At 35.1% G+C, this 26902-nt stretch overlaps 1 protein-coding gene across 1 annotated transcript in view; it reads left to right on the plus strand.

The window, feature by feature from the left end:
- GPC5 (glypican 5) overlaps positions 1-26902 on the plus strand; it is a 1284867-nt gene that overhangs the window by 207089 nt on the left and 1050876 nt on the right. The window contains exon 3 of the mRNA XM_058548368.1: positions 22863-23557. Coding sequence (XP_058404351.1) covers positions 22863-23557 — 695 coding nt within the window. The remainder of the gene's footprint in view (positions 1-22862; positions 23558-26902) is intronic.

The raw sequence follows: 26902 nt of genomic DNA on the forward strand, positions 1-26902 counted from the left end.
AAATGTAGCTTAATCACTGTCCTATGTATTTATAAATGAATGCAGTAATTGTGGTGGCATTTTCTAGCAAGGAGAATTCAACAAATCCATTTTTATAAAGTGAAAATAAGTGTCAGGGTGAAATAGCACACATTGATTAACTACTTAATACACCATTGGCTTTACAAGGCCTAACAGAGGAATACTTTCAAATGATAGTGCTTAAATTAAAAAAAAAAAATATTGTGCAATCCTGCAGAGTAATTACAAATGCATTAGGAAACGCAACAGCTGTGCTTAGAATGCAGACCAGGAAAGATTGTGACGTATGGTTCCAGTATCATCATTAGAATGCGTGTGCATTGGATGGAGGACTGAGTTGTGTAACTGTGGTCCCTGACAGTCATATTTAGATGGTGTAGAAAGTGTGAATTGCAACCATACTGCAAACAACAGTGAGACTAAACACGGTTCTTTCAGAGGACCATGATACAATTCTGAATGATTAACAGTGATTGCAGGGAATAATGTTAAGTGAGTCAGAATGTGATTTCAATTCCTAGACAAATCAGACAGACCAGTCCACAACAGAATTGTGAATGAATATTTAAGGTGTGATCAAGCAACAGTGAGCAGACACTAATTTAAAGTGGGAACTTTGGCCACAATAAAGATTTCAACAGCTCTACTGGTTAATTATTATCCACTGACCATCTAAGAAAAATCTCATAGCATACACTAAAAGAAGAGCTAGAGAAAAAATTAGTAGTACCTTACCGATATGTTAACATCTGAAAAGGCAAAATGAAACTAGGAGAGAGGTTCATCAAAACCAAAAGAAAGATGATTTTTTTTTTTTTTTGAGGAAGATTAGCCTTGAGCTAACATCTGTTGCCAATCCTCCTCTTTTTACTGAGGAAGATTGGCCCTGGGCTAACGTCCATGACCATCTTTCTCTACTTTATATGGGATGCCGCCACAGCGTGGCTTGGGGAACAGTGCGCAGGTCCACGCCCAGGATCCGCCTGCAAACCCCTGGCCGCTGAAGTGGAGCACGCTAACTTAACCGCTAGGCCATCGGCCAGCCCCCGAAAGGTGATTTTTCTAAGGGATAAATTAGGTCAAAAAAGGGGATTATTGATTATCTCTGGATTCTCTACTAAGTGTCAGTAGAAGTAACATTTCCATCAAAACTACAACTAAAGTTTCCTTTTGAGAACAGCCATTGTCACTGGAGGATCAACAATCTACTGTGACTCTGAGACTCTTTGATAGGAAAAGACGTGTCTGCTTGTGTATGTGTTTGAAGGTGAGACACTGTCATGGAATTTGATGATTCATGTCTTTTGAAAATCTGAATTCTGACTTTGTCAGTAATTCATCTTAAGCCTGCCTTGCTAAGATCACCAAATATCACGTATGTCAGTTGTTCTGTTGGGCACTGAATGAATCCAGAGTAAAGGAAGGATCACCACAGGGTAATTGGACTAGAATGGGTTTCTAGGGAGAATTGGGGTATGAGCTAGTGTTTGTAAGGACTGTGAAGAGAGGTTCATCTGGCTGTTGTAGAATCACATGTTGGCACTTGAATGATACAAGGGAGGCCCTAGATACAAAGCTTTAAATGCCAGGAAATCACTTTGGTTTGCTCTTTGACAATAGAGAAACTTTCTGTATTTTGGGGAGTGCATATGTATAACAGTGTTTGGTGATTATTAATCTATGAGTGTTCTGCATGGATTACAATTAGGAGAAAGCTCAGTGTTGAGTCTATTGCAATGATCAAGGAGATGAATGCGTAGATCAGAGTGGTGGCCACGGTATAAAAGGTATTAAAATTTGGCAAAATGGTGTGAACCAGGAGAAAGAATCAAACACAACTCTAATGTTGGTGTGGGATAGTCAGGGGTGGGAGATAAGAATCAGAGAGCTCATTTTGGAAGATTAAAGCCAAACAAAATCCTACTGAAAAACCCACAACGTATTCTATATAATAAAAAAAATTCGATTGTCAACTAGAAACATTGGTGGCTGTAGTACCTCCAGCTGCCTACCACCAATCATTGTGTTTTCTCTTCTGATCTGCTTCAATCGATATTTTGAATGCTCAGAACCTCATTTTTTGTCAGCTCCTGAGGTGATGCCCACTTGAGGGTATGTGTTAAACTGTGATATGAAATAGCTTCTGGGACTGTTCTTCAGCCCCTGAGAACAGCTTCAACATGATTATCTCTCCCAGACTGCAGGCAGTTCTGAAAAAATGAACTAGCTTGACAAGAAATTGCCAAAATATTTCCTTTTGTGATGAAACTGATAGAATTTTTTTTAAACTATAACCCTCCTTTACTCTCCTATAACAAAAGCGTACAAAAAGGCGACTTAAATTAACATGTGTGTATGTACATGTAGTATGACAGCTAGTGTTCATATCATTTAGTATTACTTCTTAAAATTTGATATTAGTAAACAAACAAATCCCAGGAGGTGATCACAAAGGAGAATTAGATTTAATTTAGCAATGAGCTTTGCTTGAGATATGTAGGTGTAATTAGTGCATTGAGTGCAAGTTAACCCTAATTAATTTGATTAACTTGGGCAACATTTGCTTTGGTTGGTATAATAAACATAAGCCTAAGGATGATTTTTAAAATTTAGCTTAATTTTTATGTCTACTACTTTCATGTCTACACAGTCACAGTTAAGTAATGTGTGATGCTAGGTGATAGGAATTGTCTTGAGACTTGAGTACGTGTGTTTTGAGCTGCATCATATTTAGTCAAAAGACGGTCTGTATCCTCCACCTCCATACCCCCTAAGAAAGGATATTTATAATATTTATAATATTTCACTTTATAATTCAAGTGAATAAATATTATTTTATGACTGATTATCTGTTCTTCTATTCTAACCAAATTGATCAGATAACTATCAGTTGTTTACTTTGGGCTTCCTAGCCTGGGTTATATGGTCCCTATTAGAAGAATGTATTACAAACAGCTCGGAGAAAGAGGAAGAGCTCACCCTTCCTTATGGAAAGATGGAGAAAGTTGCTGCATCTGGGTGTGATTTGAGAGCTTCATAGGGTGATGATGGAGGAAGAAGCTTGCCTACTGCCAAGCCAGCACAGGAAATACCACCAGAAAGAAGGAAGGCCATTACTCCTTTTTTATATTAGTTTTTATTGCTTTTTGATTTTTTTAAATTATTTTCATGCCTTTCCATGAGACTTCTTGATCTAAGAGGATGTAGCACCTGCCCATAGTAGGTACTCAATTATTATTTGTTGATTGGGTAAAGACGGAAGTGTTCATATTCTCATGATAACAAAAAGAAGTCCTAACATCACCATCGTAATAGCACTTATTTGTATTGTTGTCTTTCCTGTTCTTGCATTGACTTAGAAACAGCAAAATAAAATCCATTCATCTGCCGGACAGGTGTCCCAGACTAAACTTTCTTTGCTTACAGCACAAGCCAGAGAATGATATTTTAAATTGATTATAGTAGACGTACCAACTGGAAGACATAACAACTGGAAGAGTTAAACTCAGATTTTTTTCCTTTGTTCCTGACCTGGATATTTTGGTATTGTCAGTATTAATAAACTGGTCATTATATGAGCTGAAGTTTTTGAACAGTAGATTGAAATAAAGAAGTAAATTAGTAAGGTAAATCATAGAAATTCCTGGATATTTATGCTTCATTTATATTTTGCTGGCAATTTTAATTGTGTGTTCACATACACATGGATAACTTGCATTTTCAAGTTATAGAAAATAATAGAAACATAATTTCATTTACATCAAAGAATTGAAGGTTTATATATCTTTCTGCCCTCGTCCCTTTGTTCTCTGCCTTCCCTTTCCTTTCTTCTTTCCCTCCTTCCTTCCTTTCAAACTTCTATATGACTTTTAGTATAATACATTGGTCATCAATAAAACATCATCCCGTAGTATGTAAGAGTTGATAATCCTCTAAAAGGTACTCAATTTTTCCCTATAAAGAAGTTAACAAAAAGATATAAATACTCACTTAAGTAAGGAATATGGTAAACCAGTTTCTTGAAAAAATTGTCTAGGGCGGATACAAAAATAAGTGCGTATGTTTTCCTTAAAGAAGAAAAAAAAAGCTTTACCTAGCTTAAATTGATAACTCAACAAATGTTTTTCCTGAGAGTATTCTTTATGTCAAACACTCTGGAAGATATTAGATGTTTCAGATGAATAAGACCCAGCACTTGTTTCCTAAGTACTCATGATTCAGTGGGGGTGGGAGGGTGGGGTTGGGTGAGAAAGAGAGAGAGAGAAACAGATAAGTAAAATGAGGAATGCTGAAATCAAGTGCTAGAGAATGTCAAGGTAGCACAGAGGCTAAGTATTTTACTCACTGTGGGGAGGGATTTTGGAAGAGGTGATGCTTGAAGGAATTAGGAGAGAGATAGATGAAAGGAAGGGGCAGGGATGTACCAAAAGGGAAGGTAATATAAGCAAGATTGTGTTAGTTTACCAGAGACAGAGGGAGGGGATCAAGGGGATTTAGATTTTTAGACGCTCTCATCAATGAAATGATTACCTTCCCATAGGCAATAAAAAACAATAATGTACTGAATTGGAATGTGTCTAAGACGGTTAGATAATTTTCATATTTTCTTTCCCTTGTCATTTTGATCATCTTCTTTTTCAGGGGAGAATATAAAATATCAAAAAACTTTCCAAAATCATTTGCCCTTCTGTGTTTCCTCTGCTTTGCAGGATATACTAAATCTATGCTGGGACTTCCCACTGGGTAACTTAGCACTGGTATTAGTGGCAAAGGAGATCCAAGGACAGAGCAGATCAGCTAAACCAATATTTGTGGGGCATCTGCTCTGGGCCAGCCCTGCAGCACTTGCTGGGGAGACCATCATTCCTGCTCCCAGGAAGCTCACAGCTGAGTGGAGAAGACCAAGAAAGAAACAAAGGATAACGATGCAGTTTCAAAGGTGCTCCCTGGGCCAGCCTGGTGGCATAGTGATTAAATTTGTGTGCTCCGCTTTGGTGGCCCTGGGTTCATGGGCCTAGATCCCAGGCGCAGACCTACACTGCTCATCAAGCCATGCTATGGCGGTGACCCACATATAAAATAGAGAAAGATTGGCACAGATGTTAGCTCAGGGACAATTTTCCTCAAGCAACAAAAAGAGGAAGATTGGCAACAGATGTGAACTCAAGGCCAATCTTCCTCAGCAACAACAACGAAAAGGGTGCTCCCACAGAGGTACTGCCTCATGTGTGCACAGTTCCAAATGGGGAAGAGTTTGTGTGCTAAGTGACAGTTCCCGAAGAGACAAGTTCGACTTTTTCCTGGCCCAGAGCTAACAATCTGATTTTTACATTTTTCTTCCTTGCAACCGTGAGACTGAATATGAGGACTATTTTATGAAGAAATGAAAGCACTGCCTATTAAGTAATACAATGATAACATTTTATTCCACAGATTTTATATGTAAATCTTCAAAGAATAACTTCAGCAGCCGTGTGATCACTTTATTATACAAGTGTAAATGTGATTTATATACATAATGTGAGGAAGAAAATCTAATAGCAGATGAGAGTTTCATTTAGGACTTTGTACTTCTTCCTTTATTTATTAGAAAACTCAGTATACTCTCTGATAGGTACTGCTCAAGGTTCTTTAAAAAGATTAACTGATATAATTCTAATGTTGACTCTGTGAAGTAGACACTATTACTCTCGCTGTTTTATAAAGAGGGAAACAGGGACACAGAAAAGTTAAATAACTTGACCAAAGTCCAGGTGGTGGGTGGCAAAGCCAGAATTAGAATCAAGGCAATGGCCGTGGAGTGTAGATTGTGGGTTCTACACAACTACACTGATATGTAAGTTTGAGATTACTAGGGCTTCAGTCTTCTGGGCTCATGCTTTTTTTAACATCCAATTAAATGTGTTAAATCTTTATATAATTTTCCATAATAAACTCAATACCCACCCCACTATTTTTAAGTATTCCCAGAGAATTTACATTCATATTACTACTTCTGTCCCCAGATTCCAACTCCTGTTGACATTTTGACACTTGTTTGCTTTCTTCCTTCCTGAAGATGCTGCCCTTACTTCACTTCCACATTGCTGGAGCAGAGAGGTCAAGACTTTCTCCTTCAAACCTCCCAGATCTCCCAGTACATCATTAACCCACTGTTGTTGTATATAACAGAGCTTTAACAAGAGTTCGGGGATAGTAGGGTGAACAATAGCACAAAGCAGAAGCTTCTGTCTCTAGACATTTAAAAATCATTCCTGTCAATGGAAATTTCTTGCCAAATCCTTTCATAACCCGTTTCAACTTCCTGCCATTTTGCCAGAGCCACTTCCTTTCACATATTGCTTCCAAACTGGAGTAGGCAGGGGCCACCCCAAATCCCTACCCCTTTTTTATGCAGAAAATTTTACAATATTTATTCTTTTTTTTTTTTCATCTTGACTAGTGCAGGAGACCTTGCCTTTCACAATCAAGAAGACCACAATGGTGCTTTTACTAACCAAACAGCTCTCAACATCTGAGTGGTGAATCATAGCAGTCATTCACTATCAACTTTTTTCCCAAGAACTATTTTCATTACATTAAAAAAAATTGTCAAGTAAGAAAAAAAAAAAAAACTATTGGGCATATGGGAGACCAAAATGGAATAAAACACAAGGTGTCTCCTTAAACAAGTTAAACCTAATTAAATTTACAGTAAGCCCAATGATTTAACAAAGAAACCATAATAAGTATTTTTGACAGATTGAATTCACAATTCTCCATGATTCTGACTTAAGATATATAACATTAAATACTGTATGTACTGATAGGAACTAAGAGTTTTGAGTGGTTGGATGTACTGGAAAAAGGACTGCCATAGTAACATTCCATTTTTTGCTCAATAAACAATTATTATATACCTATTATGTTCCAGGTCTGGCGCTTAGAAGGAGAAGTACATGATGAATAAAGTATAGTCCTTTACCTCACAAACTGTAGATATAGTGGGACATATAGGAACAGTAGCAAATCATTAGAAAATAGTGCAATATGTATCATGTACAAAGTGATATGTACGCAGTGGTATAAAATAGTAGAATATACAAGTAGCAGCCTGATCTGATTGGGTCAGGGAGATCTGTGCATAAGATGCTGTTTGCTCTTAAGGATGAGTATAAGTGTTCCGGGTGAAAAAGGATAGAAGGAAGGGAACGTGTGAAGGCTTGGAAGAGGAAAACAGCATCACGTTTCTGTGTTCTGAGCATGAACTGTATGTGTGTTGAAAGCAGAAGAGAGGGTGAGGGGAAGAGGAGAGGAGAGACAGAGCAGTAGCCAAGATGAGAGTGGAAGAATAGGTTAAGTCTCACACAAGAGAGAACACCATATGTCTCACTCCAGGGTGTTTAGACTTTTAGAAACACTAGGGCCAGGTTTTCCAATGCTTGTTAAAGTTCAGATATCTGGACCCCATCCTGACCTACTGAATCTGAAAGCCTTGAATGAATCAGAAACCTGAAGTAACTTGTATGCATATTAGGGTTTAAGGAACTCTGCTATAGGCAAGGGGAGCCTTTGGCTATTTTAATGTGCATAATGCTGGGTCATACTTGGCACTTCAGACCAATATATTGTAGTGTATATTGTATGTGTATTTAGAAACATAATGAAAAAAATTAGTCTTTATATAGCTTGAAAGCTATATGGTACCCTGGGTGGCAACTTAGAGGGTTTAACTAGATGAAATTATAGAAAGTGTCTACTAAAATACCATTGGTGAAACTTTACCAAGTGTATTTTTTTTTCTTTTATCCCCTCCCTCATGCACAATAAATCCTGTCTGAATAATTTAATCATTCTGGAACGTTAAAACAGGCTTTGTGCTTTGAGGATAACTAAAGATTTTCTTAACTGTAATGAGGCATTTGAAAATGCTGTGCCACAAATTGTATGTGGGGGAAAATGTGACTTCATTTAAACTACCAAACTGGCTTTAAGTTTTATGCGGAGAATGGTTTTAATAAGAAGCTGATATTTGGTATGGCTAGAGTGGTAAACAAGCTGGCGCTTAACATCGTGAGGTTTAGTAAGGTAGGTAGAGGGACAACTACTCTTTAAGGCTGTTGATGGAATCAAGAATACAATCTGTATGTTTGTCTAAAACACTTCACTATATGGGTAAGGAACAGCTTGCATATGTGAAAGTGGAATCTGAATTAAAATTGAAAATAGTAAAATGAAATGAATTGCAACGTTGACAAGTGTAGACTACATCACAAACAAAATGGGAAAATCTGTTGAAACAAATAATGCTAATGATTGTATTGGAGTTCGTCGTAAAAAAAGGATGTAGGAAGCATTGTGGATAATAGTTTCAAAATGAAAGAAAATATGCTAGGATTTATAAGTACAAGCGCAATACAAGGAAATATGACTCATCCTTTTATTAAGGCTCAACATTGACTAATATCTTCCTAAATGATGGGTTCTACTTTTTAATGATATTCAAATATATGGCTACACCTCTACACAGAAAACAAAGTCAATTTCCACTAGAGCAAATTTAAAAAAAATAGATTTTAACTGCAGCTTTATGGTATTTGATGCATTAGCTACAAAGCTACTATGTTTTGACTGAATTAAACATAGTAGCGGGGCATGAAAAACGTTCATGAACTTCTTTATCTGAAGGGCTTGTTTGTGTTTGTTAACTCTTAGCAGAAAGGAGCCTAAAGTTCCTGAGCTGATTATAAGGCGTTTGGGAGATGAATTTTACTATATCTGTCAAAGTATTTTGCATTCCTGTTACACTGATATTCCAAACACTTTGATCTTGCTCTGCAAAATTGTAGCAATAAGCTTTTCCACTTTTATTTAACAATCTTTTGAATAAGGGCAGCATTTGGAGTGGGAACTTGGTAAATTTTCATAAAGAATATTCATATTATTTCTAAATTCTTATCTTTGAAATCATATTTTTTAAAATTTAGCTTTTTAAAGGATATCATTGGAAGCACAATTTTAAAAAAATAGATTTTTAGCAAATTTATAAAGGGCTGTTAGCATCCCATAGCTAAATCACATAATTGTTACATCCTATCCTTTCTGCTTTTGACTACTGTTATTATTGGAATATTTTCTGATAACATCTATGAAAGCAAAGGAATGGATGTTGTAGTAAAACAGACTCTTCTAGGTCTGATTGATTTTGTGCTTTATAGCCCATTTCATTTATCAGAAAGTATTGCAATTTTTCCTCCTTCTATTTCAAAAGAATGTAATGGTCTAAAAGATTGCCTGCCTTCTGAGGGAGTTTCTCTCTTTGTCAAGGTAGAAACAGTATATTTGTTAAACTGCCTGTAACTTTGGAGTGAGTACTTTCAATTCATTTCTTTCTCTATTTGCTGGCCTGTAACTATAGGAAGCACTCAAAGATTACACTTGGCAATATGATCTAGGAGATCTGTAGGACCACGGCTAGGATGTTCTAAAATCAAGAGATTCCACAATGGAATTAAAATCATGTTTTGTTCGTTCCCTAATATTAGAACATCAGATGGTTAGAACTCATCAATATTTTACTTTAGTATGAAGATATATAATGACTATTCTTGTATTGTCCAATTAAATTCCTTAGCCATTATTATAAAAATAATACAAACAAACAAATGTATTTTTAACATTGTACTGTATGCAAATATCCCAGGAACCATGAAATGGGGAAGATGTAAGATGCTAAGACACACGTTTGTACTTTACTATTTGCGGGAAAAATATCTACCAAAATTTTTTTAGAAGAGGGTGTAAATTAAAGACATTTCTTAGACAAATAAATATGGTCAATGACTTGCAATAATTTGACTTAATGAGATAAATAAACATAATTAAATATGATGACAAAGTAAATCGAACCACTATAGCTATTTAGAGGATACTAGCAGTTTTAGCTGGAGACCATTTGCTTTCGTACATTTGTGGATTGTATAGAGCCTGCTTTAAAAGCAAAGATTGAGGTTAGTATAGTTTTATAGTTAGAGGGACTATAGGTCCAATTAATTCAGTTTAATTTAGAATACCGTGTGCCACTTCGTAAAATGTCTTTCCTGGCACCTGGATGTCCTTTTAGGCATGTTTTGGAGACCTTGTAATATAAATAAAATTTTGTTGATTTGCTCAGGTCTATGGGATATGGACTTGGTTCTGGAGTGAATGTTGTATTTAAATAAGTAGGTAAAAGGCAGGATGAAAACATTTAGAATGCTCACTATTGGAATGAGGAAAGAAAGGCCTGAGAAACCAATGGGAGCTGTTTTAGTAATCCAGGTTGGATGAGATAGATTATCAGGCAATATATGGCAACGGGAGAGATTAAAAAACAACGAAGAATACTTATTGATGACTAGCTAGATATAGGAAATAAAAGTCCCATGCCCTTGAGTCAGGTTGCTCAGAAGGCTGATCCTATATTAGGATTATGAAGTTGGGAAGTTAGAAAGATGCTGAGAAAAGTAGAAGGGAATAGTAAGCAAAAGGATATCAATATCCAGGTTGATGTTAGGCATTGAAAAATAGTTAGATCTCCAGGTAAGATATTTTTACTTCAGCAACAATTCTCAAAGTATAATTTAGGATTCCTAAAATCTTTTCAGGATATATGGGAGATCAAAACAGTTTTCACAATACTAATACATGATTTTCCCATTTCTCTGCCCAATTCTCTGCATTGATAGTGCAAATGCAATGGTGAGCAAAACTGTAGGAGCTTTAGCACAGATTAAATCAGTGGCACCAGACTGTGCTTGTAGTCATTGTATTCTTTACGTCTGAAAACTTGCAGGAAAAAAAATCCAGTTTTATTTAAGAATGTTCTATTATTAATTTTGTTAAATATCAACCCTCAATTACATATATTCTCTATATCCATGTGATGATATGAGAATACATAAAGCATGTCTTCTGCATGCTGAATTATAATGGCTGGCTTGATGAAAGGCACTTATGCAATTGTTTGAATTGCAACCTGAACTAGCCACTCTTTCCTGAACACATTTTTTTTTTTTTAATACAAAAAACATGATTGACAGACAAACTGTGATGATTCAGCTTTGGATATTTGGCAGACATTTTCTCAAAGTTGACCAAAATAAGCCTGACACTTCAAGAAAAGCAATTTATATTGTTTGTTGCCAATGATAACATTTGAGCTTTCAAGAGAAAATGGGAATTTTAGAAAATTTATAGCCACCACCATAAACTTGAAAGCTTCCTAATATTTACAGAAATGATGAAGTGTGTCAGCATTGGGAAAATCTGCATAATGCGTGAACTAATATTTTTTCGAATATCAGTGCTTGAGTTACAAAATCGTCCTTAGATAACAGAACCATGCATAGTGAAATATAGACCAATGGGACATTGCAACTAACCATGCAGAAAAACCACTTGTCAAGTTTTGGTGTAATATCAAAGAACGTTAACAATTATCTGAAAATGTGATTAAATATACCTTTCTTTGCCAACTCCATATCTGTGTGAGGCTGGATATTCTTCATTTACCTCAACCAAAACAACATATTGTAACAAATTCAATCCAGAAGCAGATATGAGGATCCAGCTCTCTTTGAGTAAGCCAGATGTTAATGAAATTTGCGATAATGTAAAATAATGCCACTCTTCACACTAACATTTTTTGTCTTGGAAAATACAATTATTTTTCACAAAATATGTAATTTATTCTAGTGTAATAAGTTTGTTATGGTTATTTATAAGTGGACTGAATAATTTGAAATAATTATCAATTTTTAATTTTTAAAATAATAAGTGTAAATAATATAATAATATGTAAATATAAATATTCAAAATAATATATAAAATTATATATAAATGTAACCCTCCAAGACAAAAGCTCTATAGGTGTCTCAATAACTTTAAGAATATTAAGGATCCTGAGAATAAAAACTTTGGGAAATATTGAGCAACATATGTAAATTTGGTACTCATCAGCTTGGGAGTTTCACTTGATGTTGTAAAAGTGGTGTTATATTTTGAATGAGGTAATATGGAACAAGAACCAGGGCTTTGAAAAATCTAGCTAGGATTTAAAGTAACAAGAGAAAGAAAAAAATTTTCACCCATAGAGGATGTAGGAGAACCACTGTCACCAGATTTAGGTGCTAGAGTAACCAGAAGAGTGCCAGCTCTGAGAAGAAGCCATTGCATTTAGTCAGGAAGAGGTTGATAGAGACCTCTGAACCATTTCCATGGCTCAGTACAACCCCTAATCTGACTCAATCAGTTATCCGTGCCTGCCTAAATCTTCCCCCATTCTCTAATGGAATTTACAGATCAGCAGCAGCAACAATTCCTATATCCTCAACACTTGTCTCTGAAAAGAACTTGACCTTCCTGTTCTAACTAAATCTTAGTGCATCTTCTCTTACAGTCTCTTGAAGTATAGACCCTTATTGGAGGATTGGAGGCGGTAGAAGAGTAAGAGTGTTTATTTCCTTCTTCATATGTGTTTGATGTTAAAGATCTTACATAGTATTTTTCTTTCCCAGAGATTAGGATGAAGTTTCCAGTTCATAATTACAAATATTAGAAAATCATCAGCTGATTTGACTCCAACACAACACATGTAGGGCTTTCTCTTCATTTATTTTTGCTATATTAATAGTAATAGTATTGGTTAATAGTATTAGTTAATTTCCAAAAAGAGGAATATTTACAATAGTTAGTTTGGATTATCTCACGTAATGGCTCAATATGGGAAATTAACAGTGAAATCTTTGCATTTTATTCAGGTATGTAAATAAAGTTGTTTTATTTTATTTTTGGCTTAAGTATATACCAAACAACCCGTTTTCAGTTAATTTAAACAGACTTTCAGACTATTTAAAAAGAGACCATATATCCTAGTGATTCAGAACCCAGACTCTGGAGCCAGATACCTTGGATTCGAATCTAGGCTCTGCCACTTTCTATGTAAACCATGAGCAAATCACTCACATTTTCAGAGCTTCAGCTTGATCATCTTTAAAATGGGAATAATAGTAATAATTATTATATTAACATATAAATACCATTGTGTTATATATTAAATTATTATATAATATAATATGTTGTTGATAACATATAATCAACAATATTAATTAATATGTAATATGTAATATTTATATATTAAATACAATACATAATATTTATATATCAAATACATAAATATTATATATTAGAATATAAATATCATTATATTAATATATAAATATTATTATTATTACAGTAAGGGTACCCACACCGTGGGTAGAATCAAGTGAATTAATTTACCAAAAGAGCTTAATGAAACATGTAACTCATGACAAGTACATAGCAGAAGTGAGGGATTATTATTATTATGATTCCTTAACATATTTTGAGCACTTTCCACCTGCAGGCACTGTGCAAAAATGTAGCACATACAAATTCATTTAATTCCCGCAACCACCCTGCGAGATAAGCACCACTATTCTACCTATTTTCTGATGAGAATAAATGAGGCATAGAGAAATTAGGAAATTTATAGTCATATAACTAGCATTCAACTGGAGTGGATTTGAACCTGAATCTGTCAGAATGTGTTGAGGCCTCCCATGGGCCAAGAGTTAGAAGATATAAAGATGAACAGGACATGATCCCTGTCTCAAGGGACCCGTGATCCCTCAGGAAAAGCAGCGGGTTACAATGAATCTTAAAACATCTTTCTAGTGCAGGATGTAAACATAAGAGGAGGGAGACATCACCAGGCATCATCCTGTACTTCATTTCATTTGAATCTCACAGGCACCCTGTTCCACAATCAGAATAGGCACTATCACATACATTTTATTAAAGATAAAATTGATGTTTAGGGCGGCTAACTGGGTCATACAATTAGTACATGGAAGAGCCTGTGCTAAAATCATTGCCTCCTGAGTTTGCAAGTCAAGTGTCGAGACCTTTTGTCTTCCATCTTCAGTATTTAGTAGGCTGAATATTGGCCTGCAAAGGTATCAGGAACTAATCCCTGAACCTGTAAATGTTACTTATAAGGAAAAAAGTTCTTTGCAGATGGGATTAATTAAGGATCTTGAGATGGGGAGATTATCCTGGATTTCTGGGTGGGCCCTAAGTGCTCTCACATATATCCATAAAAGAGGGAGGCAGAGGAGATTTGAGATGCACATGGAGAAGACATTGTGGCCTTGAAGATAGAAATTATGCATCCACCTGCTAAGGAATACCAGCAGCCGCCAGAAGCTAGAAGAGGCAAGGAACAGATTCTCTTCTAGAGCTTCTGGAGGGAGCTCGGCCTGGCCTATCTTGATAGCAGCCCAGTGGTTCTGATTTTTTACTTTTGGCATCCAAAATAGTGAGAGAATAAATTTCTGTTGTCTTAAGCCACTATATTTGTGGTAATGTGATACAGGAGTAATAGGAATCTAATTCCAGTATCCTCCAGTAGTTGGGGGAGGTGTATTCCTTAATCCACATTGTCACTCCCATTCTCCTCAAGAAAATCCCCTTTGGCACCTGCCACAAGACTCATGACATGCTAGCATTGCATACTGCCATTTATCAGATTTCTGGTTATCATCTCTCACCAACTCAAGTTTTTAATACCAGTTAACTCATTTTCCCTTTACTTCTCTTGCCATCATTCTTGGCAACTTCAGTATCCACTCTTCTACCCAATATTCTGGTCTCCACACATGCCTTAGATCACATTCTTTTGCTTATTCAAAGAATTTCCTCCCACAATCCTCGTGCTCCCTGCTCAGTCATCAATTTTTATTTGTCCATCAAATTTCTCCTATCAGCATACGAACATCCAGTAAATTCTCCCTCCTCTTAAAAATAAAAACCTTTGCCCTCGTGTATCCCTCCAGTGCCTGCCTTCCTGCCTTGATTCTCTACTTTCGTTATAGCAAACATTGCCAGAGAGTAGTCTGTATATTGCCTCAATTTCTGTTCTCTCTTGTGCTCGCGTTCTGCTGAGGCAGCTCTTGTCAAGGTCAGTAAGAGCCCATCTCTTGTCAGTTTCCATGGTCGTTTGTTATTCCTCATCTCAGTTGACCTCTTAATAGCATTTGATATGATGGATTACTTTCTTCTACTTGAATCATTTTCTTCCCTTGGTTTCTGGCACACTCCACTTTCCCGATTTTCTCTTTACTTCACTGCCTTCTTATTCTCATTCTTCCTGCTGGCTACTCCCCTTTTTCTGAATCTCTGCATTCTTTCCTATCTTCTCTCCTTAGGTTATTTCTTTCAGAACCATGACTTTACTCTCCATGCTGATCACTCTCAGATTTGTATCACCAGCCTCAACTTTTCCTCTGAGATCCAAATTATTTCATCTGTGTACTGATAAACTTCATTCAAATTTCTAATTGGCGTTTCAGTCCTAACATGTCCAAAATAGGACTTTTAATTTCCCACTTGCATCACAAACACGGTGCCTCTATAGTCTTCCCTATCTCAGTTAATGGCACCACCATGCGTCCAGCTGCTGAGGCACAGGCTTCAGAGTTATTCTTCCTTTATTCATTTCCCGTACACCCCTCTGCCATAAAACAACAAGTCCTTTTGGCTATTATTCAAACATATGACCAGTGTGATCACTTTTTGTAACTTTCTCCACCACCACTGTAGTCCAGCCCACCAATGTGTGTCACTCATACTGTTTCTGTAGCCTGTCAACTGGACACCCTGCTTTCACTCCTGCCCCTGCCCCAATAGTCGATTCTCAGCCCGCAGCCACTGTGATCCTTTAATATGCAAACAAGATCAAATTTCTCCATATTTAACATTCTCCAGTAGCTTCCTATTCCCCGTGTTAAACCCAAATCCCTTACCATGGTCTGTGAGGCTGCTGTCATCTGCCCTCTGTCTACTTCTCTGACCTTTCCCTCCTCCTCTCATTCACTGGTCTCCAATCAATCACATTGACTTTCCTCTATTTTTTTCAAAGTCAACAAGCTTCTTCACACATCAAAACCTTGCATTCCAGTTCCTCTGAACCTTTGAACCATGTCTTATCTTCTTATGGCTGGCTCTCATTTCCATCACTGAGGTCTCTACTCCAACATTGCCTCCTCAGAGAAGGTTTTCCTGCTCACCTTATCTCAGATGATCAATCTACAAAAAATTAATTTGTCCAAACCAATTTGCTAAAATCAATTTTTTTTTAATTTGCCAAATAACCAAATATTATATATAGTTTGGATATATTTGGTAAATTTATAGTTTGCTATTGGGAATAGATTAATCAGGGAATTTACTTTTGATTAACTGTCTTTTAATGAATTGGTTATGGACAAATTGACCTCAAGCCATCCAAGACAGTGCTCCCATCACTTTCTATCCTTTACTCTCTTTTTTTTCTCCATAGTATTTGCTTAACACAACTTACATTTATTTACTTGTTTGTTTTTACTTTCTTTCCTACGCTTTAGATTCTAAGCCTCATGAGGGCAGAAACTTGTATGGCTTGTTCAGTGTTAGCTTTAAGGTCTATAACAGGTGCTCAAAAATATTGAATGGATGAATGCAGTAATGAGTGGCAAAATAAACTGGACTAGAATAAGTTGAAGAAGGAATGGGCAACGTGTCAACATAAGCTGAAAATGTAGAACATCTCATTTTCTTGAGATGTCAAAAAGAGAAAATGAGAGCAGAGATTATAAGGTAAAGTGACATAAAGGCTTTTTGTTTACTTAAGTAAAGGAGAACAATGTGTTAGAGTATGAAATTAACCAAAAAACAAAAACAAAAGAGGAAGGAGAACCACAAATAAAGGATATTGATGTTTTAGTTCTGGATAAAAATAGATGATTATATAAATTAATGATAAAAGACTCACTGGAATCACTTAGTTTTATACGACTGTTTTGTGTTTCTAGATTGTGTTTCTGGGTTTATTTTAAAGATTATTAAAAGATTTTATTTAAAATTGTTACCCTACAAAAATTCCTGAAACAATCTACAATGAGTTGTTTGCCACTGATTTGATCTGTTACATAAGTGCTTAACTGAGTTTAAATTCTCGCTAAATTCATACATTGATTTTCAGAACCTAAATAATTATAAAATGATATTAGAAATAAATGTGAATCACCATGATAACCAAATTAATGGGGAGTAAAATGAGGGAGGAGAAAAATTGAGAAACCATTTTACCATGCAGTGTTTGTCCCAGGAGACCAGATTAATTACTAATATGTTAATTCTTGGTGATACAGATTAATATCACACTAACTATATATTTGTATAGATGACTAATTTCTGAAGAATGATATTGTAAATCATACTGCATAACATTTAAAAATGTCATTAAATTAATATTCCAGAAAACTTTTATTACACATTTTACTTTACGAAAAAATTGAGGAAATAAGCAAATATCATAGGGATGAATTCAGCATAAACACTTCCAGACTGGAGAAATATGTAATTGTTTCTTTTATTTAAATATGCATGTCTTTAGAGTGGCTATAATAGTTTTCTGATAATTAAAGGAATTATTAAATGTGGTCATATTAAAATTATTGGAAGGCATTTTTGTTCAAAAAAATCAAAGGGAATTACAATTCATTGTAATATGTGTGTGTTAAAAACTAGTTGAGAAATTGCCCTTAAAATGATCTACCTGTCTATTCATCTATCTATAATTCAGTAAAGAGGGATATATAGTTTCTGGCACAAACTAGCTCTGAAGTGGCAGAGTAGTAATGAATTATCGGCTGCAGTAAGAAAATCTGTGACTTGAGAATTATAATGCACAAATATGTAAATTTACTCTGAAAATTTCTCTTCGACCCAGATACGCGCTGTAAAATCATCTGCTTATCCATGGTTGATATGATTTAATCTTTCTTCATCTCTTTCATTGCTATGTTTGAGGATAACTGTGGTCTTAAATTGTAATAAACACTTCAAATTTTGTATCTCAAAATGTTCACATATTAAAAATAATAAAAAATATGAAAAGGGTCATAAAATGTCTGTTCATGTCATGCTGGTGAGGTTATTATAACAGTTATTTCGTGATCATTTTGTTTTGAAGTCAGCTTTATCTTTAAAACAATGAAAGCCCTATAAATATTGTTTCTCCCATTGCAAAAAGCTACTTGTATATAAATCTTTACTGATTTTGCAATTTGTCAGATTTAATTTTAAATTGACATCACCTGATTTTATCGCCACCAGTTTTATTTAAGTTTAAATCCTTGATTTAAGGGTCAGTAATCATTTGTATATATAATAAAATGTCTCTAAAGGGAATGTGGGTTGGAAAAAGTTGATATAAAGTTTCTAGTCATAGATATTTTGTTATTAAATTTTCACAGAATGTTAATGTTGAAAATTGAAGTGGATGCAGATAAACTTCATGAGTTCCAACTTCACTTCCTACTAAATGAGATAACACATAAATTAATTTTCTCATAAAGCTGGAAGAAATTATATTTTTATTCAATCAGTAATTAGATTGCAACTTTTTATTCAATCTACCACTCTCAGGGCATTAAAAGGAAAGTTGGAAGTTTTCTACCTTGATAGGCTTGATCTGATATCACTGAAAAGAAGAGCTTATTGAAATTCCCAATGAAAAACAGCAAAAATTTTTTTCTAGTCTATTCCTTAAATTTCTTAAGCAGGCCTAGCAAATTTTTATTTATTTTCAATATATGTTACAATTTTTGACACATCAATAGAAAGCTATTACTTGTATAGCTTGTATGAGGGGTATTTTTTATTTATTAAAACTTTGTAATGGAAGGAACTGTATAGTTCCTCGGTAATAGTTAAGCAGATATGATGAAGTATTCAGCACTTAACCTACCTTTAATTTATAAATACTGATTTTATATGTGGATTATTCTTTTGCAGAGCTGCAAAATATTTTGTTCTTTTGACAATTCTTTTGACAAGTTTAAATTTTTGTTAAAATCATAATGTTAATTGCGTAAAATGGAAATACGCAACTTGATAGGGAACACAGTAGGAGAACAAAGTGATAGTTTTGCAAGTTCAGAGTTAATACAAACAACTAATTTTAGTAAATTTGACTTCTGATTTTACCAACTTTTCACAAAAAAAGTATTAACAAAATCATCCAATGGATTGGCTTCTAAATTGTTCAGTTTCTGATATAAGAGTTCATATATTAAAATTTTATGAAGCCATTAGGACCAAAAATCACCAAAGTATGTTTATCCCTAAGCATTAAAGAATCAGCTCTTTGTAGAACAATTGCTTACAGTTTTCATCATTGATTGGATTTAAGAAATGTTTAGGATCACAAATATATGCATTCAAAAATACATACCTAACATATGTTTAGGTAATTCAATTAACTGGAATGTGTCATTATCACATTTAATATAGATTGAAAGAAAAATCCTTATATTGTGATGAGTTAATAGCATAGTGAAAAACTATTGCAGAATAAGTCTGTTTTTAGAAGCCATTTATGTTTATATATTCAGGAAATAATCAGAATACTAATATTTGAGAACATGTAATCTCATTCGAAGGGTAGTTAAATCAATACGTAGTTCTGAAAACTAAAAGTTTGATGCACGCAACGTTAGGGAAAAGTTTTAAAATGTCTCTGTAATATGATTGCTAAAATTTTTATCAGTTTTTTAAGTTGTTTTGTTTAAAAAATAAAACTAAATCAGAGGAAAACTAGTTTGAAATCAAAAAAATTGTAGACTTTTTTCAGAAATTTATTTTTAATTACTAACTCAAACAGTAATCAAATTAGTTTGTTGCCAATAGTGCAGAGCAACCTTACAAAAGAAATAACGATATTTGAAAGTACTATACTCATTTTTATTTCAAATGGATGCTCCTGGATATTAAATATATTCCCCTCAATATTCCTTTTAGAAAATAAATTAATGTGCAAAACTTGTTAGTTATAGCCACTGGAAAGATAAATTCCATATGTTCCGGAATCACTATGTTATCAATTAATGTGACTGGAATTTATAAAGAAACATTTTATCTTTTACTTTAAAAAATTTGTGTGTTTAAGCATCATTTAGAGTTGGCAGAAATCAGATGGAATGTATGTACTGCCTGGGGTAGCCTTCAACCTTTACTGCACTGAGAATCATATGGCAGGTCTCAGTCACACAAACACAGCTACAGCACACTCCTTAGAAAACCTGGTGGAAAGCATGTAAGAGTGCCTGTGATATATGGATATCTTTGAATCTATCCTTGTTTTACCTTAAAAAAAAATCATTTGCAAACATTGCTATTTAACCATTATTGGTAAATAAAATCATTGGCAACCTACCTCACAATTCATAGCCATACTCAAGTTGTAGAGAAAAATGAGCCTATATTATTGAGAAAAATATAAGCTTAGCAGTTTTATGTTAGTTCCAACCACGAAGGTTTGATTCATTTTTCACACTCACTTTTGTGGATCTGCGAAAGCAGAGAGTAGTGGCTGAGACTGCAGCTACGAGGTCAGACTGTCATGATGGAATGCTTGTTGAATCACTCTACAAGAGCAGAGCGAATACTTTATAGATTATATGCAATTGCAATGTTTCAAAAACTGGCCAGGTCAAAAGAATCACTTGGGCTGCATGTTAAATATAGGGTTCCTGGACCAAGACAGGTCCAGGCCTAATGAGATAGAATCCTGCAGAGACCTGGCTGCCTGTCTCTTCTCCACACAGCCCAGGTGATCAGGCTGGTTGGGGAAACCTGGTGTTAATGCTGTCTCACTTGGCAGAGCAGCTAATCTCAATTTAAACCTTCAGTTACCATCTTATTTTCATTCTTTCACATTTTTATTGAGTATGTATTATGTAGCTTTTATTCTAGCGGGCACTGGAGATGCATAGATAACATATAAGTCCTGCCTGGTTAACAATCTAGGGTTTGTAGTGCTCTATGTTGCAACAGAGTGGCAACTGCCTTTAAAAGCTGTTGCATTTGATTGCAGGGTACATATACTCTCTTAGTTCTGGCTACTATAACAGAATACCATAGACTGAGTGGCTTAGAAATACAGAAATTTATTTCTCACATTTCTGGAGGCTGAAAAGTCCAAGATCAAGGTGTCAGGCAGACTCATTGTCTGGTGAGTGTCTACTTCCTGGTTCACAGACTGCCATCTTCTCACTGTGTCCTCACATGGCAGAAAGGTCAAAGGAGCTCTCTGGGGTCTCTTTTATAAGGGAACTAATTCCATTCACGAGGACTCCACCCTCATGACCTAATCACCTCCCAAATGCCCCACTTCCAAATACCATCACATTGGAGATTAGGTTTCAACACTTGAATTTTGGGGGAAACACAAACATTTAGTCTATAACATGCCCCTTGATATGTCACACTAAAGCCTGGAACCCAACATGAATCAGTCTCAGAACAGAATCAAAATACATGCTATAGTCATATGCCACATAACAACGTCAACAATGGACCACATATACAATGGTGGTCCCATAAGATTAGTACCACAGAGCCTAGATGTGTAGTGGGCTATACCATTTAGGTTTGTGTAAGTATACTCTACGATGTTTGCACAAGGGCAAAATTGCCTAATGGTGCATTTCTCAGAATGTATTCCTGTCAGTAAGTGATGCATGACTGTGTTGTATTCTATCTGTCTGTGATCTTCATGAAAGTGTTTTTTTGTTTGTTTGTTTTTGGACACTATGCATATTCATGAACAATTCCACTTCATTAGTAGCTCTCCCCGCGCCTCTGCTCTTTATTATTTCATTTTATTTTACTATTGTTCCATCTATTTTTATAATATATTCAATGGTTTGATTACTGAGTTATTGTGTGGTCTTTTATAACCTAATTAAAAATAACTATGAGATTCGGGTCATGGAAGATAATTTTATTGACGTATTTTAGAATTAATTATATATTAATACAGTCCAGTATCATTATTTCGGCTAATTATAAAAGGTAATTACTAGAATATCCAAGGTGGTTGACTGCTGCCTAAAGCTATCATTTTGAAATACAATTTTTACTTGGCGAATACTAAAACCTCCCATTTTTAGATTTCTCCTTTGATTTGTGGATAAATTATTCTCAGTTCTTTCTACGGATAAATTGATTTGGAAACATCTGTTACTTAAGTAAGAAAATAAAATGTCCCACAGTTAAGTCTTTGAACATAAGATGCTAAGAACAACAGATGATAATTGAGAAGGTGGTCACACAATTATTTATTTTCAATAGTTAATAACACTCATGACTTTCCCACTGCTTAACAAGGCTTGACAATTTAGGGGCAGTTTAATCATGAAATGTTTTACTTTCTTTTTAATTTGAACATACTAGGTCTGAGGATTGTCAGGTTTCCGTTTGGGAATTTAGCCTCTCTTTGCACTAACTAGTGTATAAATCTACTAGCATTCATTCTGGGGGAAAAAATATGATGAAAACAGAGTAGGTGTTGAAACAAGTATTTAATGTCATTGTCTTTTATAAATAATGAACTCATGATCAGAAATTATTTTCTCAGTGACACTTTTTTCCTATCCTTAGTGGGTTATGAATCACTATGGAATAAAATAAGTAAGCAACTGTCATACATGTAACTTCTTTTTGATTTCTATACTTTTTAAAAGTGTTTGATTTCAGGAAATACATCCTATTAAACCTGCCTCGTGTGTAGCGCCCACTGTTGACTAGCTATTATCCTTGGAAAGCTCAATTGGGTTTAGTAGGCTGAGCATTCCCATTCAGATCCTTAGGTTAGTTTTGATGCATTAAGCTCATTTACTGTCTAGAGCAGATGGATGAACAGTTTTAATGTGAATACTAAGCCTTTTCATCCTTTACCTCTGCTTTTGTTACAGAAACCCTTGAAACTCTCATCAGACAAGCAGAAAATTACACCAGTACACTTTTTTGCAACACCTACAGGAACATGGCCTTAGAGGCTGCTGCTTCAGTTCACGAGTTCTTCACTGATGTAGGGCTCTACTTATTTGGTGTGGATGTTAATCCTGAAGAATTTGTAAACAGATTCTTTGACAGTCTTTTCCCTCTAGTCTACAATCATCTCATTAACCCTGATGTGACTGACAGCAGCCTGGAATACTCAGAGTGCATCCGGATGGCTCGCCGGGATGTTAGTCCATTTGGAAATATTCCCAAAAGAGTAATGGGGCAGATGGGGAGGTCGCTGCTACCCAGCCGCACATTTCTACAGGCCCTGAATCTGGGCATTGAAGTCGTCAATACCACAGACCATCTGCACTTCTCCAAAGAGTGCAGCAGAGCCCTTCTGAGGATGCAGTATTGCCCTCACTGCCAGGGCCTGACTCTCAGTAAGCCTTGTATGGGGTACTGCCTCAACGTTGTGAGAGGCTGCTTGGCACACACGGCAGAGCTTAATCCACACTGGCATGCATACATCCGGTCATTGGAAGAGCTATCGGACGCCATGCATGGAACATATGACATTGAACACTTGCTCCTGAACTTCCACTTGCTTGTTAATGATGCTGTGATGCAGGCTCACTTCAATGGACAAAACTTATCTGAACGGGTAAGCGGCCACTCGACATTTCTTGTCTGATTTCTTACAACTTAAGGATTAGCCACATACATAGAGTTTATTGAGTCTAAGTGTATCATTATGTACTTTAAAATTATGGCAGCTTAGCAAGGTAATACTTTAAGAAATAGTAGCAGAATGCATGGATTGTCATATTCGATTCAAGATATATTTTTTATATCTAACATCAAAAATTTGGTTAGGTAAAATATCACTTTTTACTCTAAGTAGAAACCTTTTCATAGGCTTGGTTCAATGAGGTAGAGAGGGCTCAGGTTTAAAATCAAGACTGGCATGAATTTGAATCTTCAGTCTGGCAGTAATTTACAGATCCCTTAGCTTCTTTGAGCCTCAATTTCCGCATTGATAAAAACAGAAGAGAAGAGTAACACCTAACTTTTGGAGTATTCTTTTTGGGGAAAATAGGCAATATGTATGCAAACTACCTAGTATGGTGCCCAGTACTCAAAAAATGGGTAGTTATTGTTAGTGTTTCAAAGGTACTCAGCTTTAAAATAGAAAATATCGGTTATATATTCGTTAAGTGAATACTTGATAGCTTAATGTTCAAAAGTATTTCTTTGAAGACTCTCCAGAATCTGTCACAGTGATGGTGTGATGATTTTTCAAAACGTGGTAGATACAGCATCATGATGTTTTTATTCCAAGAAGACTTTAAGAAACAAAATCATCAAATCAAAGGACATGCGAATTTTCTATTTCTCCCACCTTCTGTAGAGCTATTTTCTTAAACATTCACAGGCTCCCTTGTAATAGTTCTCATATCCCACACAGTGAAATAGGACATGCTGCTGATGTTTATCCTGAATCTTTTCTCACGAAATAAAATTAGACTCCTCAGTGCCAACGGAATACATCTCCCCACCTGGCACTGATTTACTAAATTAATAAGCATTCTCATTATTAGCGTTATAAGTCAGTACCTTTAACTAATTTCAGTTGGAAATTGGGTCTGAAAATCTATATGTCCAACCACCTTCTCCCCTTTTCTTCTTAACTTTCAGGGTTTTTGCAGAGCCTGTGTGTGATTATATGGTGCCTTTATGCAAATTAGAAATGGTGCTCTCTTTAGGTGGAAGCCACACCATGATATGGCTTGGCAAGTAGACTGTGAGCTGGATTTCAACTCCCATTCCCCATCCATTCAGCTGGGCGTTCTTATACAGTGAATAAGATTCCCAACTGTATGTCATGGTCCTGGTCTTTTTTGCAATCTCTCATCCCTTTATGGAGTTCAGACACGTGCCAGAACTTTTTGAAAGGGAGATTGAAAAAACACTCAAAATGAGAGTATAAAGACTTCTGAGGTTTCAAGTATTTCATAGTTATGAGAAATAAGCATTTAGATCTAGGAAACAAAATGTCAGTATTATGATATTGAGTATCTCCAGAATGGAAAACAGGCACAAGAAATCTGAAACCAAGTCCAGATTTGATTATTAATTCGGGGAATGCCATTTAATCATTCAGGGCCAGAGTTTTCTAACGTATATAAGTGAATAGATTTTTAAGATCTTTTTTATTATGTGTTTTGGAGACCTGGAGAACCTTTTGTATCCTTTAAACTCATCATATAGACATCATATAAACTTTCTATATCAAAGACTTAAATAACACAGGTATGTAGTTAGACGTGTTTTCAAGTACTGAGTTTGCTACTCCTTAGACATGTGACTTGGGCAAGCTGCTAAAACCCTTTGAGTCTGATTTGCCTCGATGAAGAAGAGGGAGTAATGGTTTAAGGGAGATAATGTCAGTAAGGATCTGACAAGTCACTTGGTACCTGAAAACTGGCTTTTTTCTTTCCCTGTTCTGAGGCCAGCCCTGAGCAAACGGTGAAGCAGTTTATTTGAGCATCTCAGAGGATTAGAATCATCATCGTGCTTGTGTTTTCTAAACAAGTCTTAAACAAAAGTTTTGTTATATGAAACTCCTTGGTGGATTTTCAAAGACCATTCTTTTCTTTTAAGCAAAGAGTTCAATTTCATATAATAAATAGTCTTATGACTATCTTGAGAAACGTCAATTATTACTAATAAATTGTAGATTTTTTTCCTGAATAAAACGACTGACATTCTCGTTTTTACTTATGGTGACAGAACAAGGAGAAACTGGCTTTAAATTCCTTGAAAATTGACTTAATATTTATTTCTGCCAAGTTCAAAGTGATTTATAAACTGTTTATCAAGCTTTGATAACCAGTTCACACATCAACGAATTGAACAAATTCAAAATAAATTACTGGAGAGCCAGCAAATACTGACCTTTTCACGTTCCCAAAGCAATCTCTGAGATCTAGTACTTTCAAGTCTAGTCCTAGTAAATACATATTTCCACTTTAAGAAATCCACAGAGGTACCTAATGTATCATATTTCTATTGAATGAATTTCAACTGGCAAAAATAATGTTCTTTGTTTCCTGAGAAAATCATAAGTATCTTCTATTTGGCAAATCATTACAGAAACAAAATCTAATTTACAATAGAGTATTTTAATTTTATAATTATTCTTGGGATTAAGACAAAGCTTATATTAACAGAACATTAACAGAGTCAGCAAAGTATAAATATTAGAAGCACAGGCTCTACTGTTGATTGGATTTCACATCTGTCTCTATCACTTACCAGCTGTGAGTTTGGGCATTTGATTATTTAATCTCCCTTTGTTTCAGTTTCCTCTTTGGTAAAATGGGACAATAACAATACCTACATCATAGAGTTCTTGTGGGAGTAAAATCTGCTTTCACAACTAGATTAGTGTCTTGTACATGGTAAGTGTTTAAATCCTACTAATCATTATCACACTATATTATTTATAAATACTTCATTAATTTTTCTGGTGTTTTATATGCTTGTCAGGAAAGCATTTATTTATTTTGTAAATAAAAACTTGATTTTTTTTGAAATTGTATTTGGTATTAATTGTATTTAGTAATGAATAATGAATTATTATTATTTATTTATATTATTTATATTATATCATTTATTATTTAATTTATAACAATAATTTAATGTTTTAACTTATCAAAAGAACAAGAAGGCAGGACTTAGGTTAATTTCAATGTTTCAACATCTTCCAAATGGAATAACTGTTACCAAGAAACTCAGCTGAATGTTGATTCTACACAATTTTACAAACAAAAGGGTTTTTTTCCAACTTTGAGATTTAATTGACAGAATAAAATTCTTCTTTAAATATATAGTAGTATCTACCAGTGAAACCGTGTGGTCCTGGGCTTTTCTTTGTTGAGAGGTTTTTGATTACTGATTCAATCTTCTTATTCATTACTAATTTGTTCAGATTTTCTATTTTTTC

The sequence above is a fragment of the Diceros bicornis genome, chromosome 9 (assembly GCF_020826845.1).
Source record: "Diceros bicornis minor isolate mBicDic1 chromosome 9, mDicBic1.mat.cur, whole genome shotgun sequence".
NCBI classification, from domain to species: Eukaryota; Metazoa; Chordata; class Mammalia; order Perissodactyla; family Rhinocerotidae; genus Diceros; species Diceros bicornis.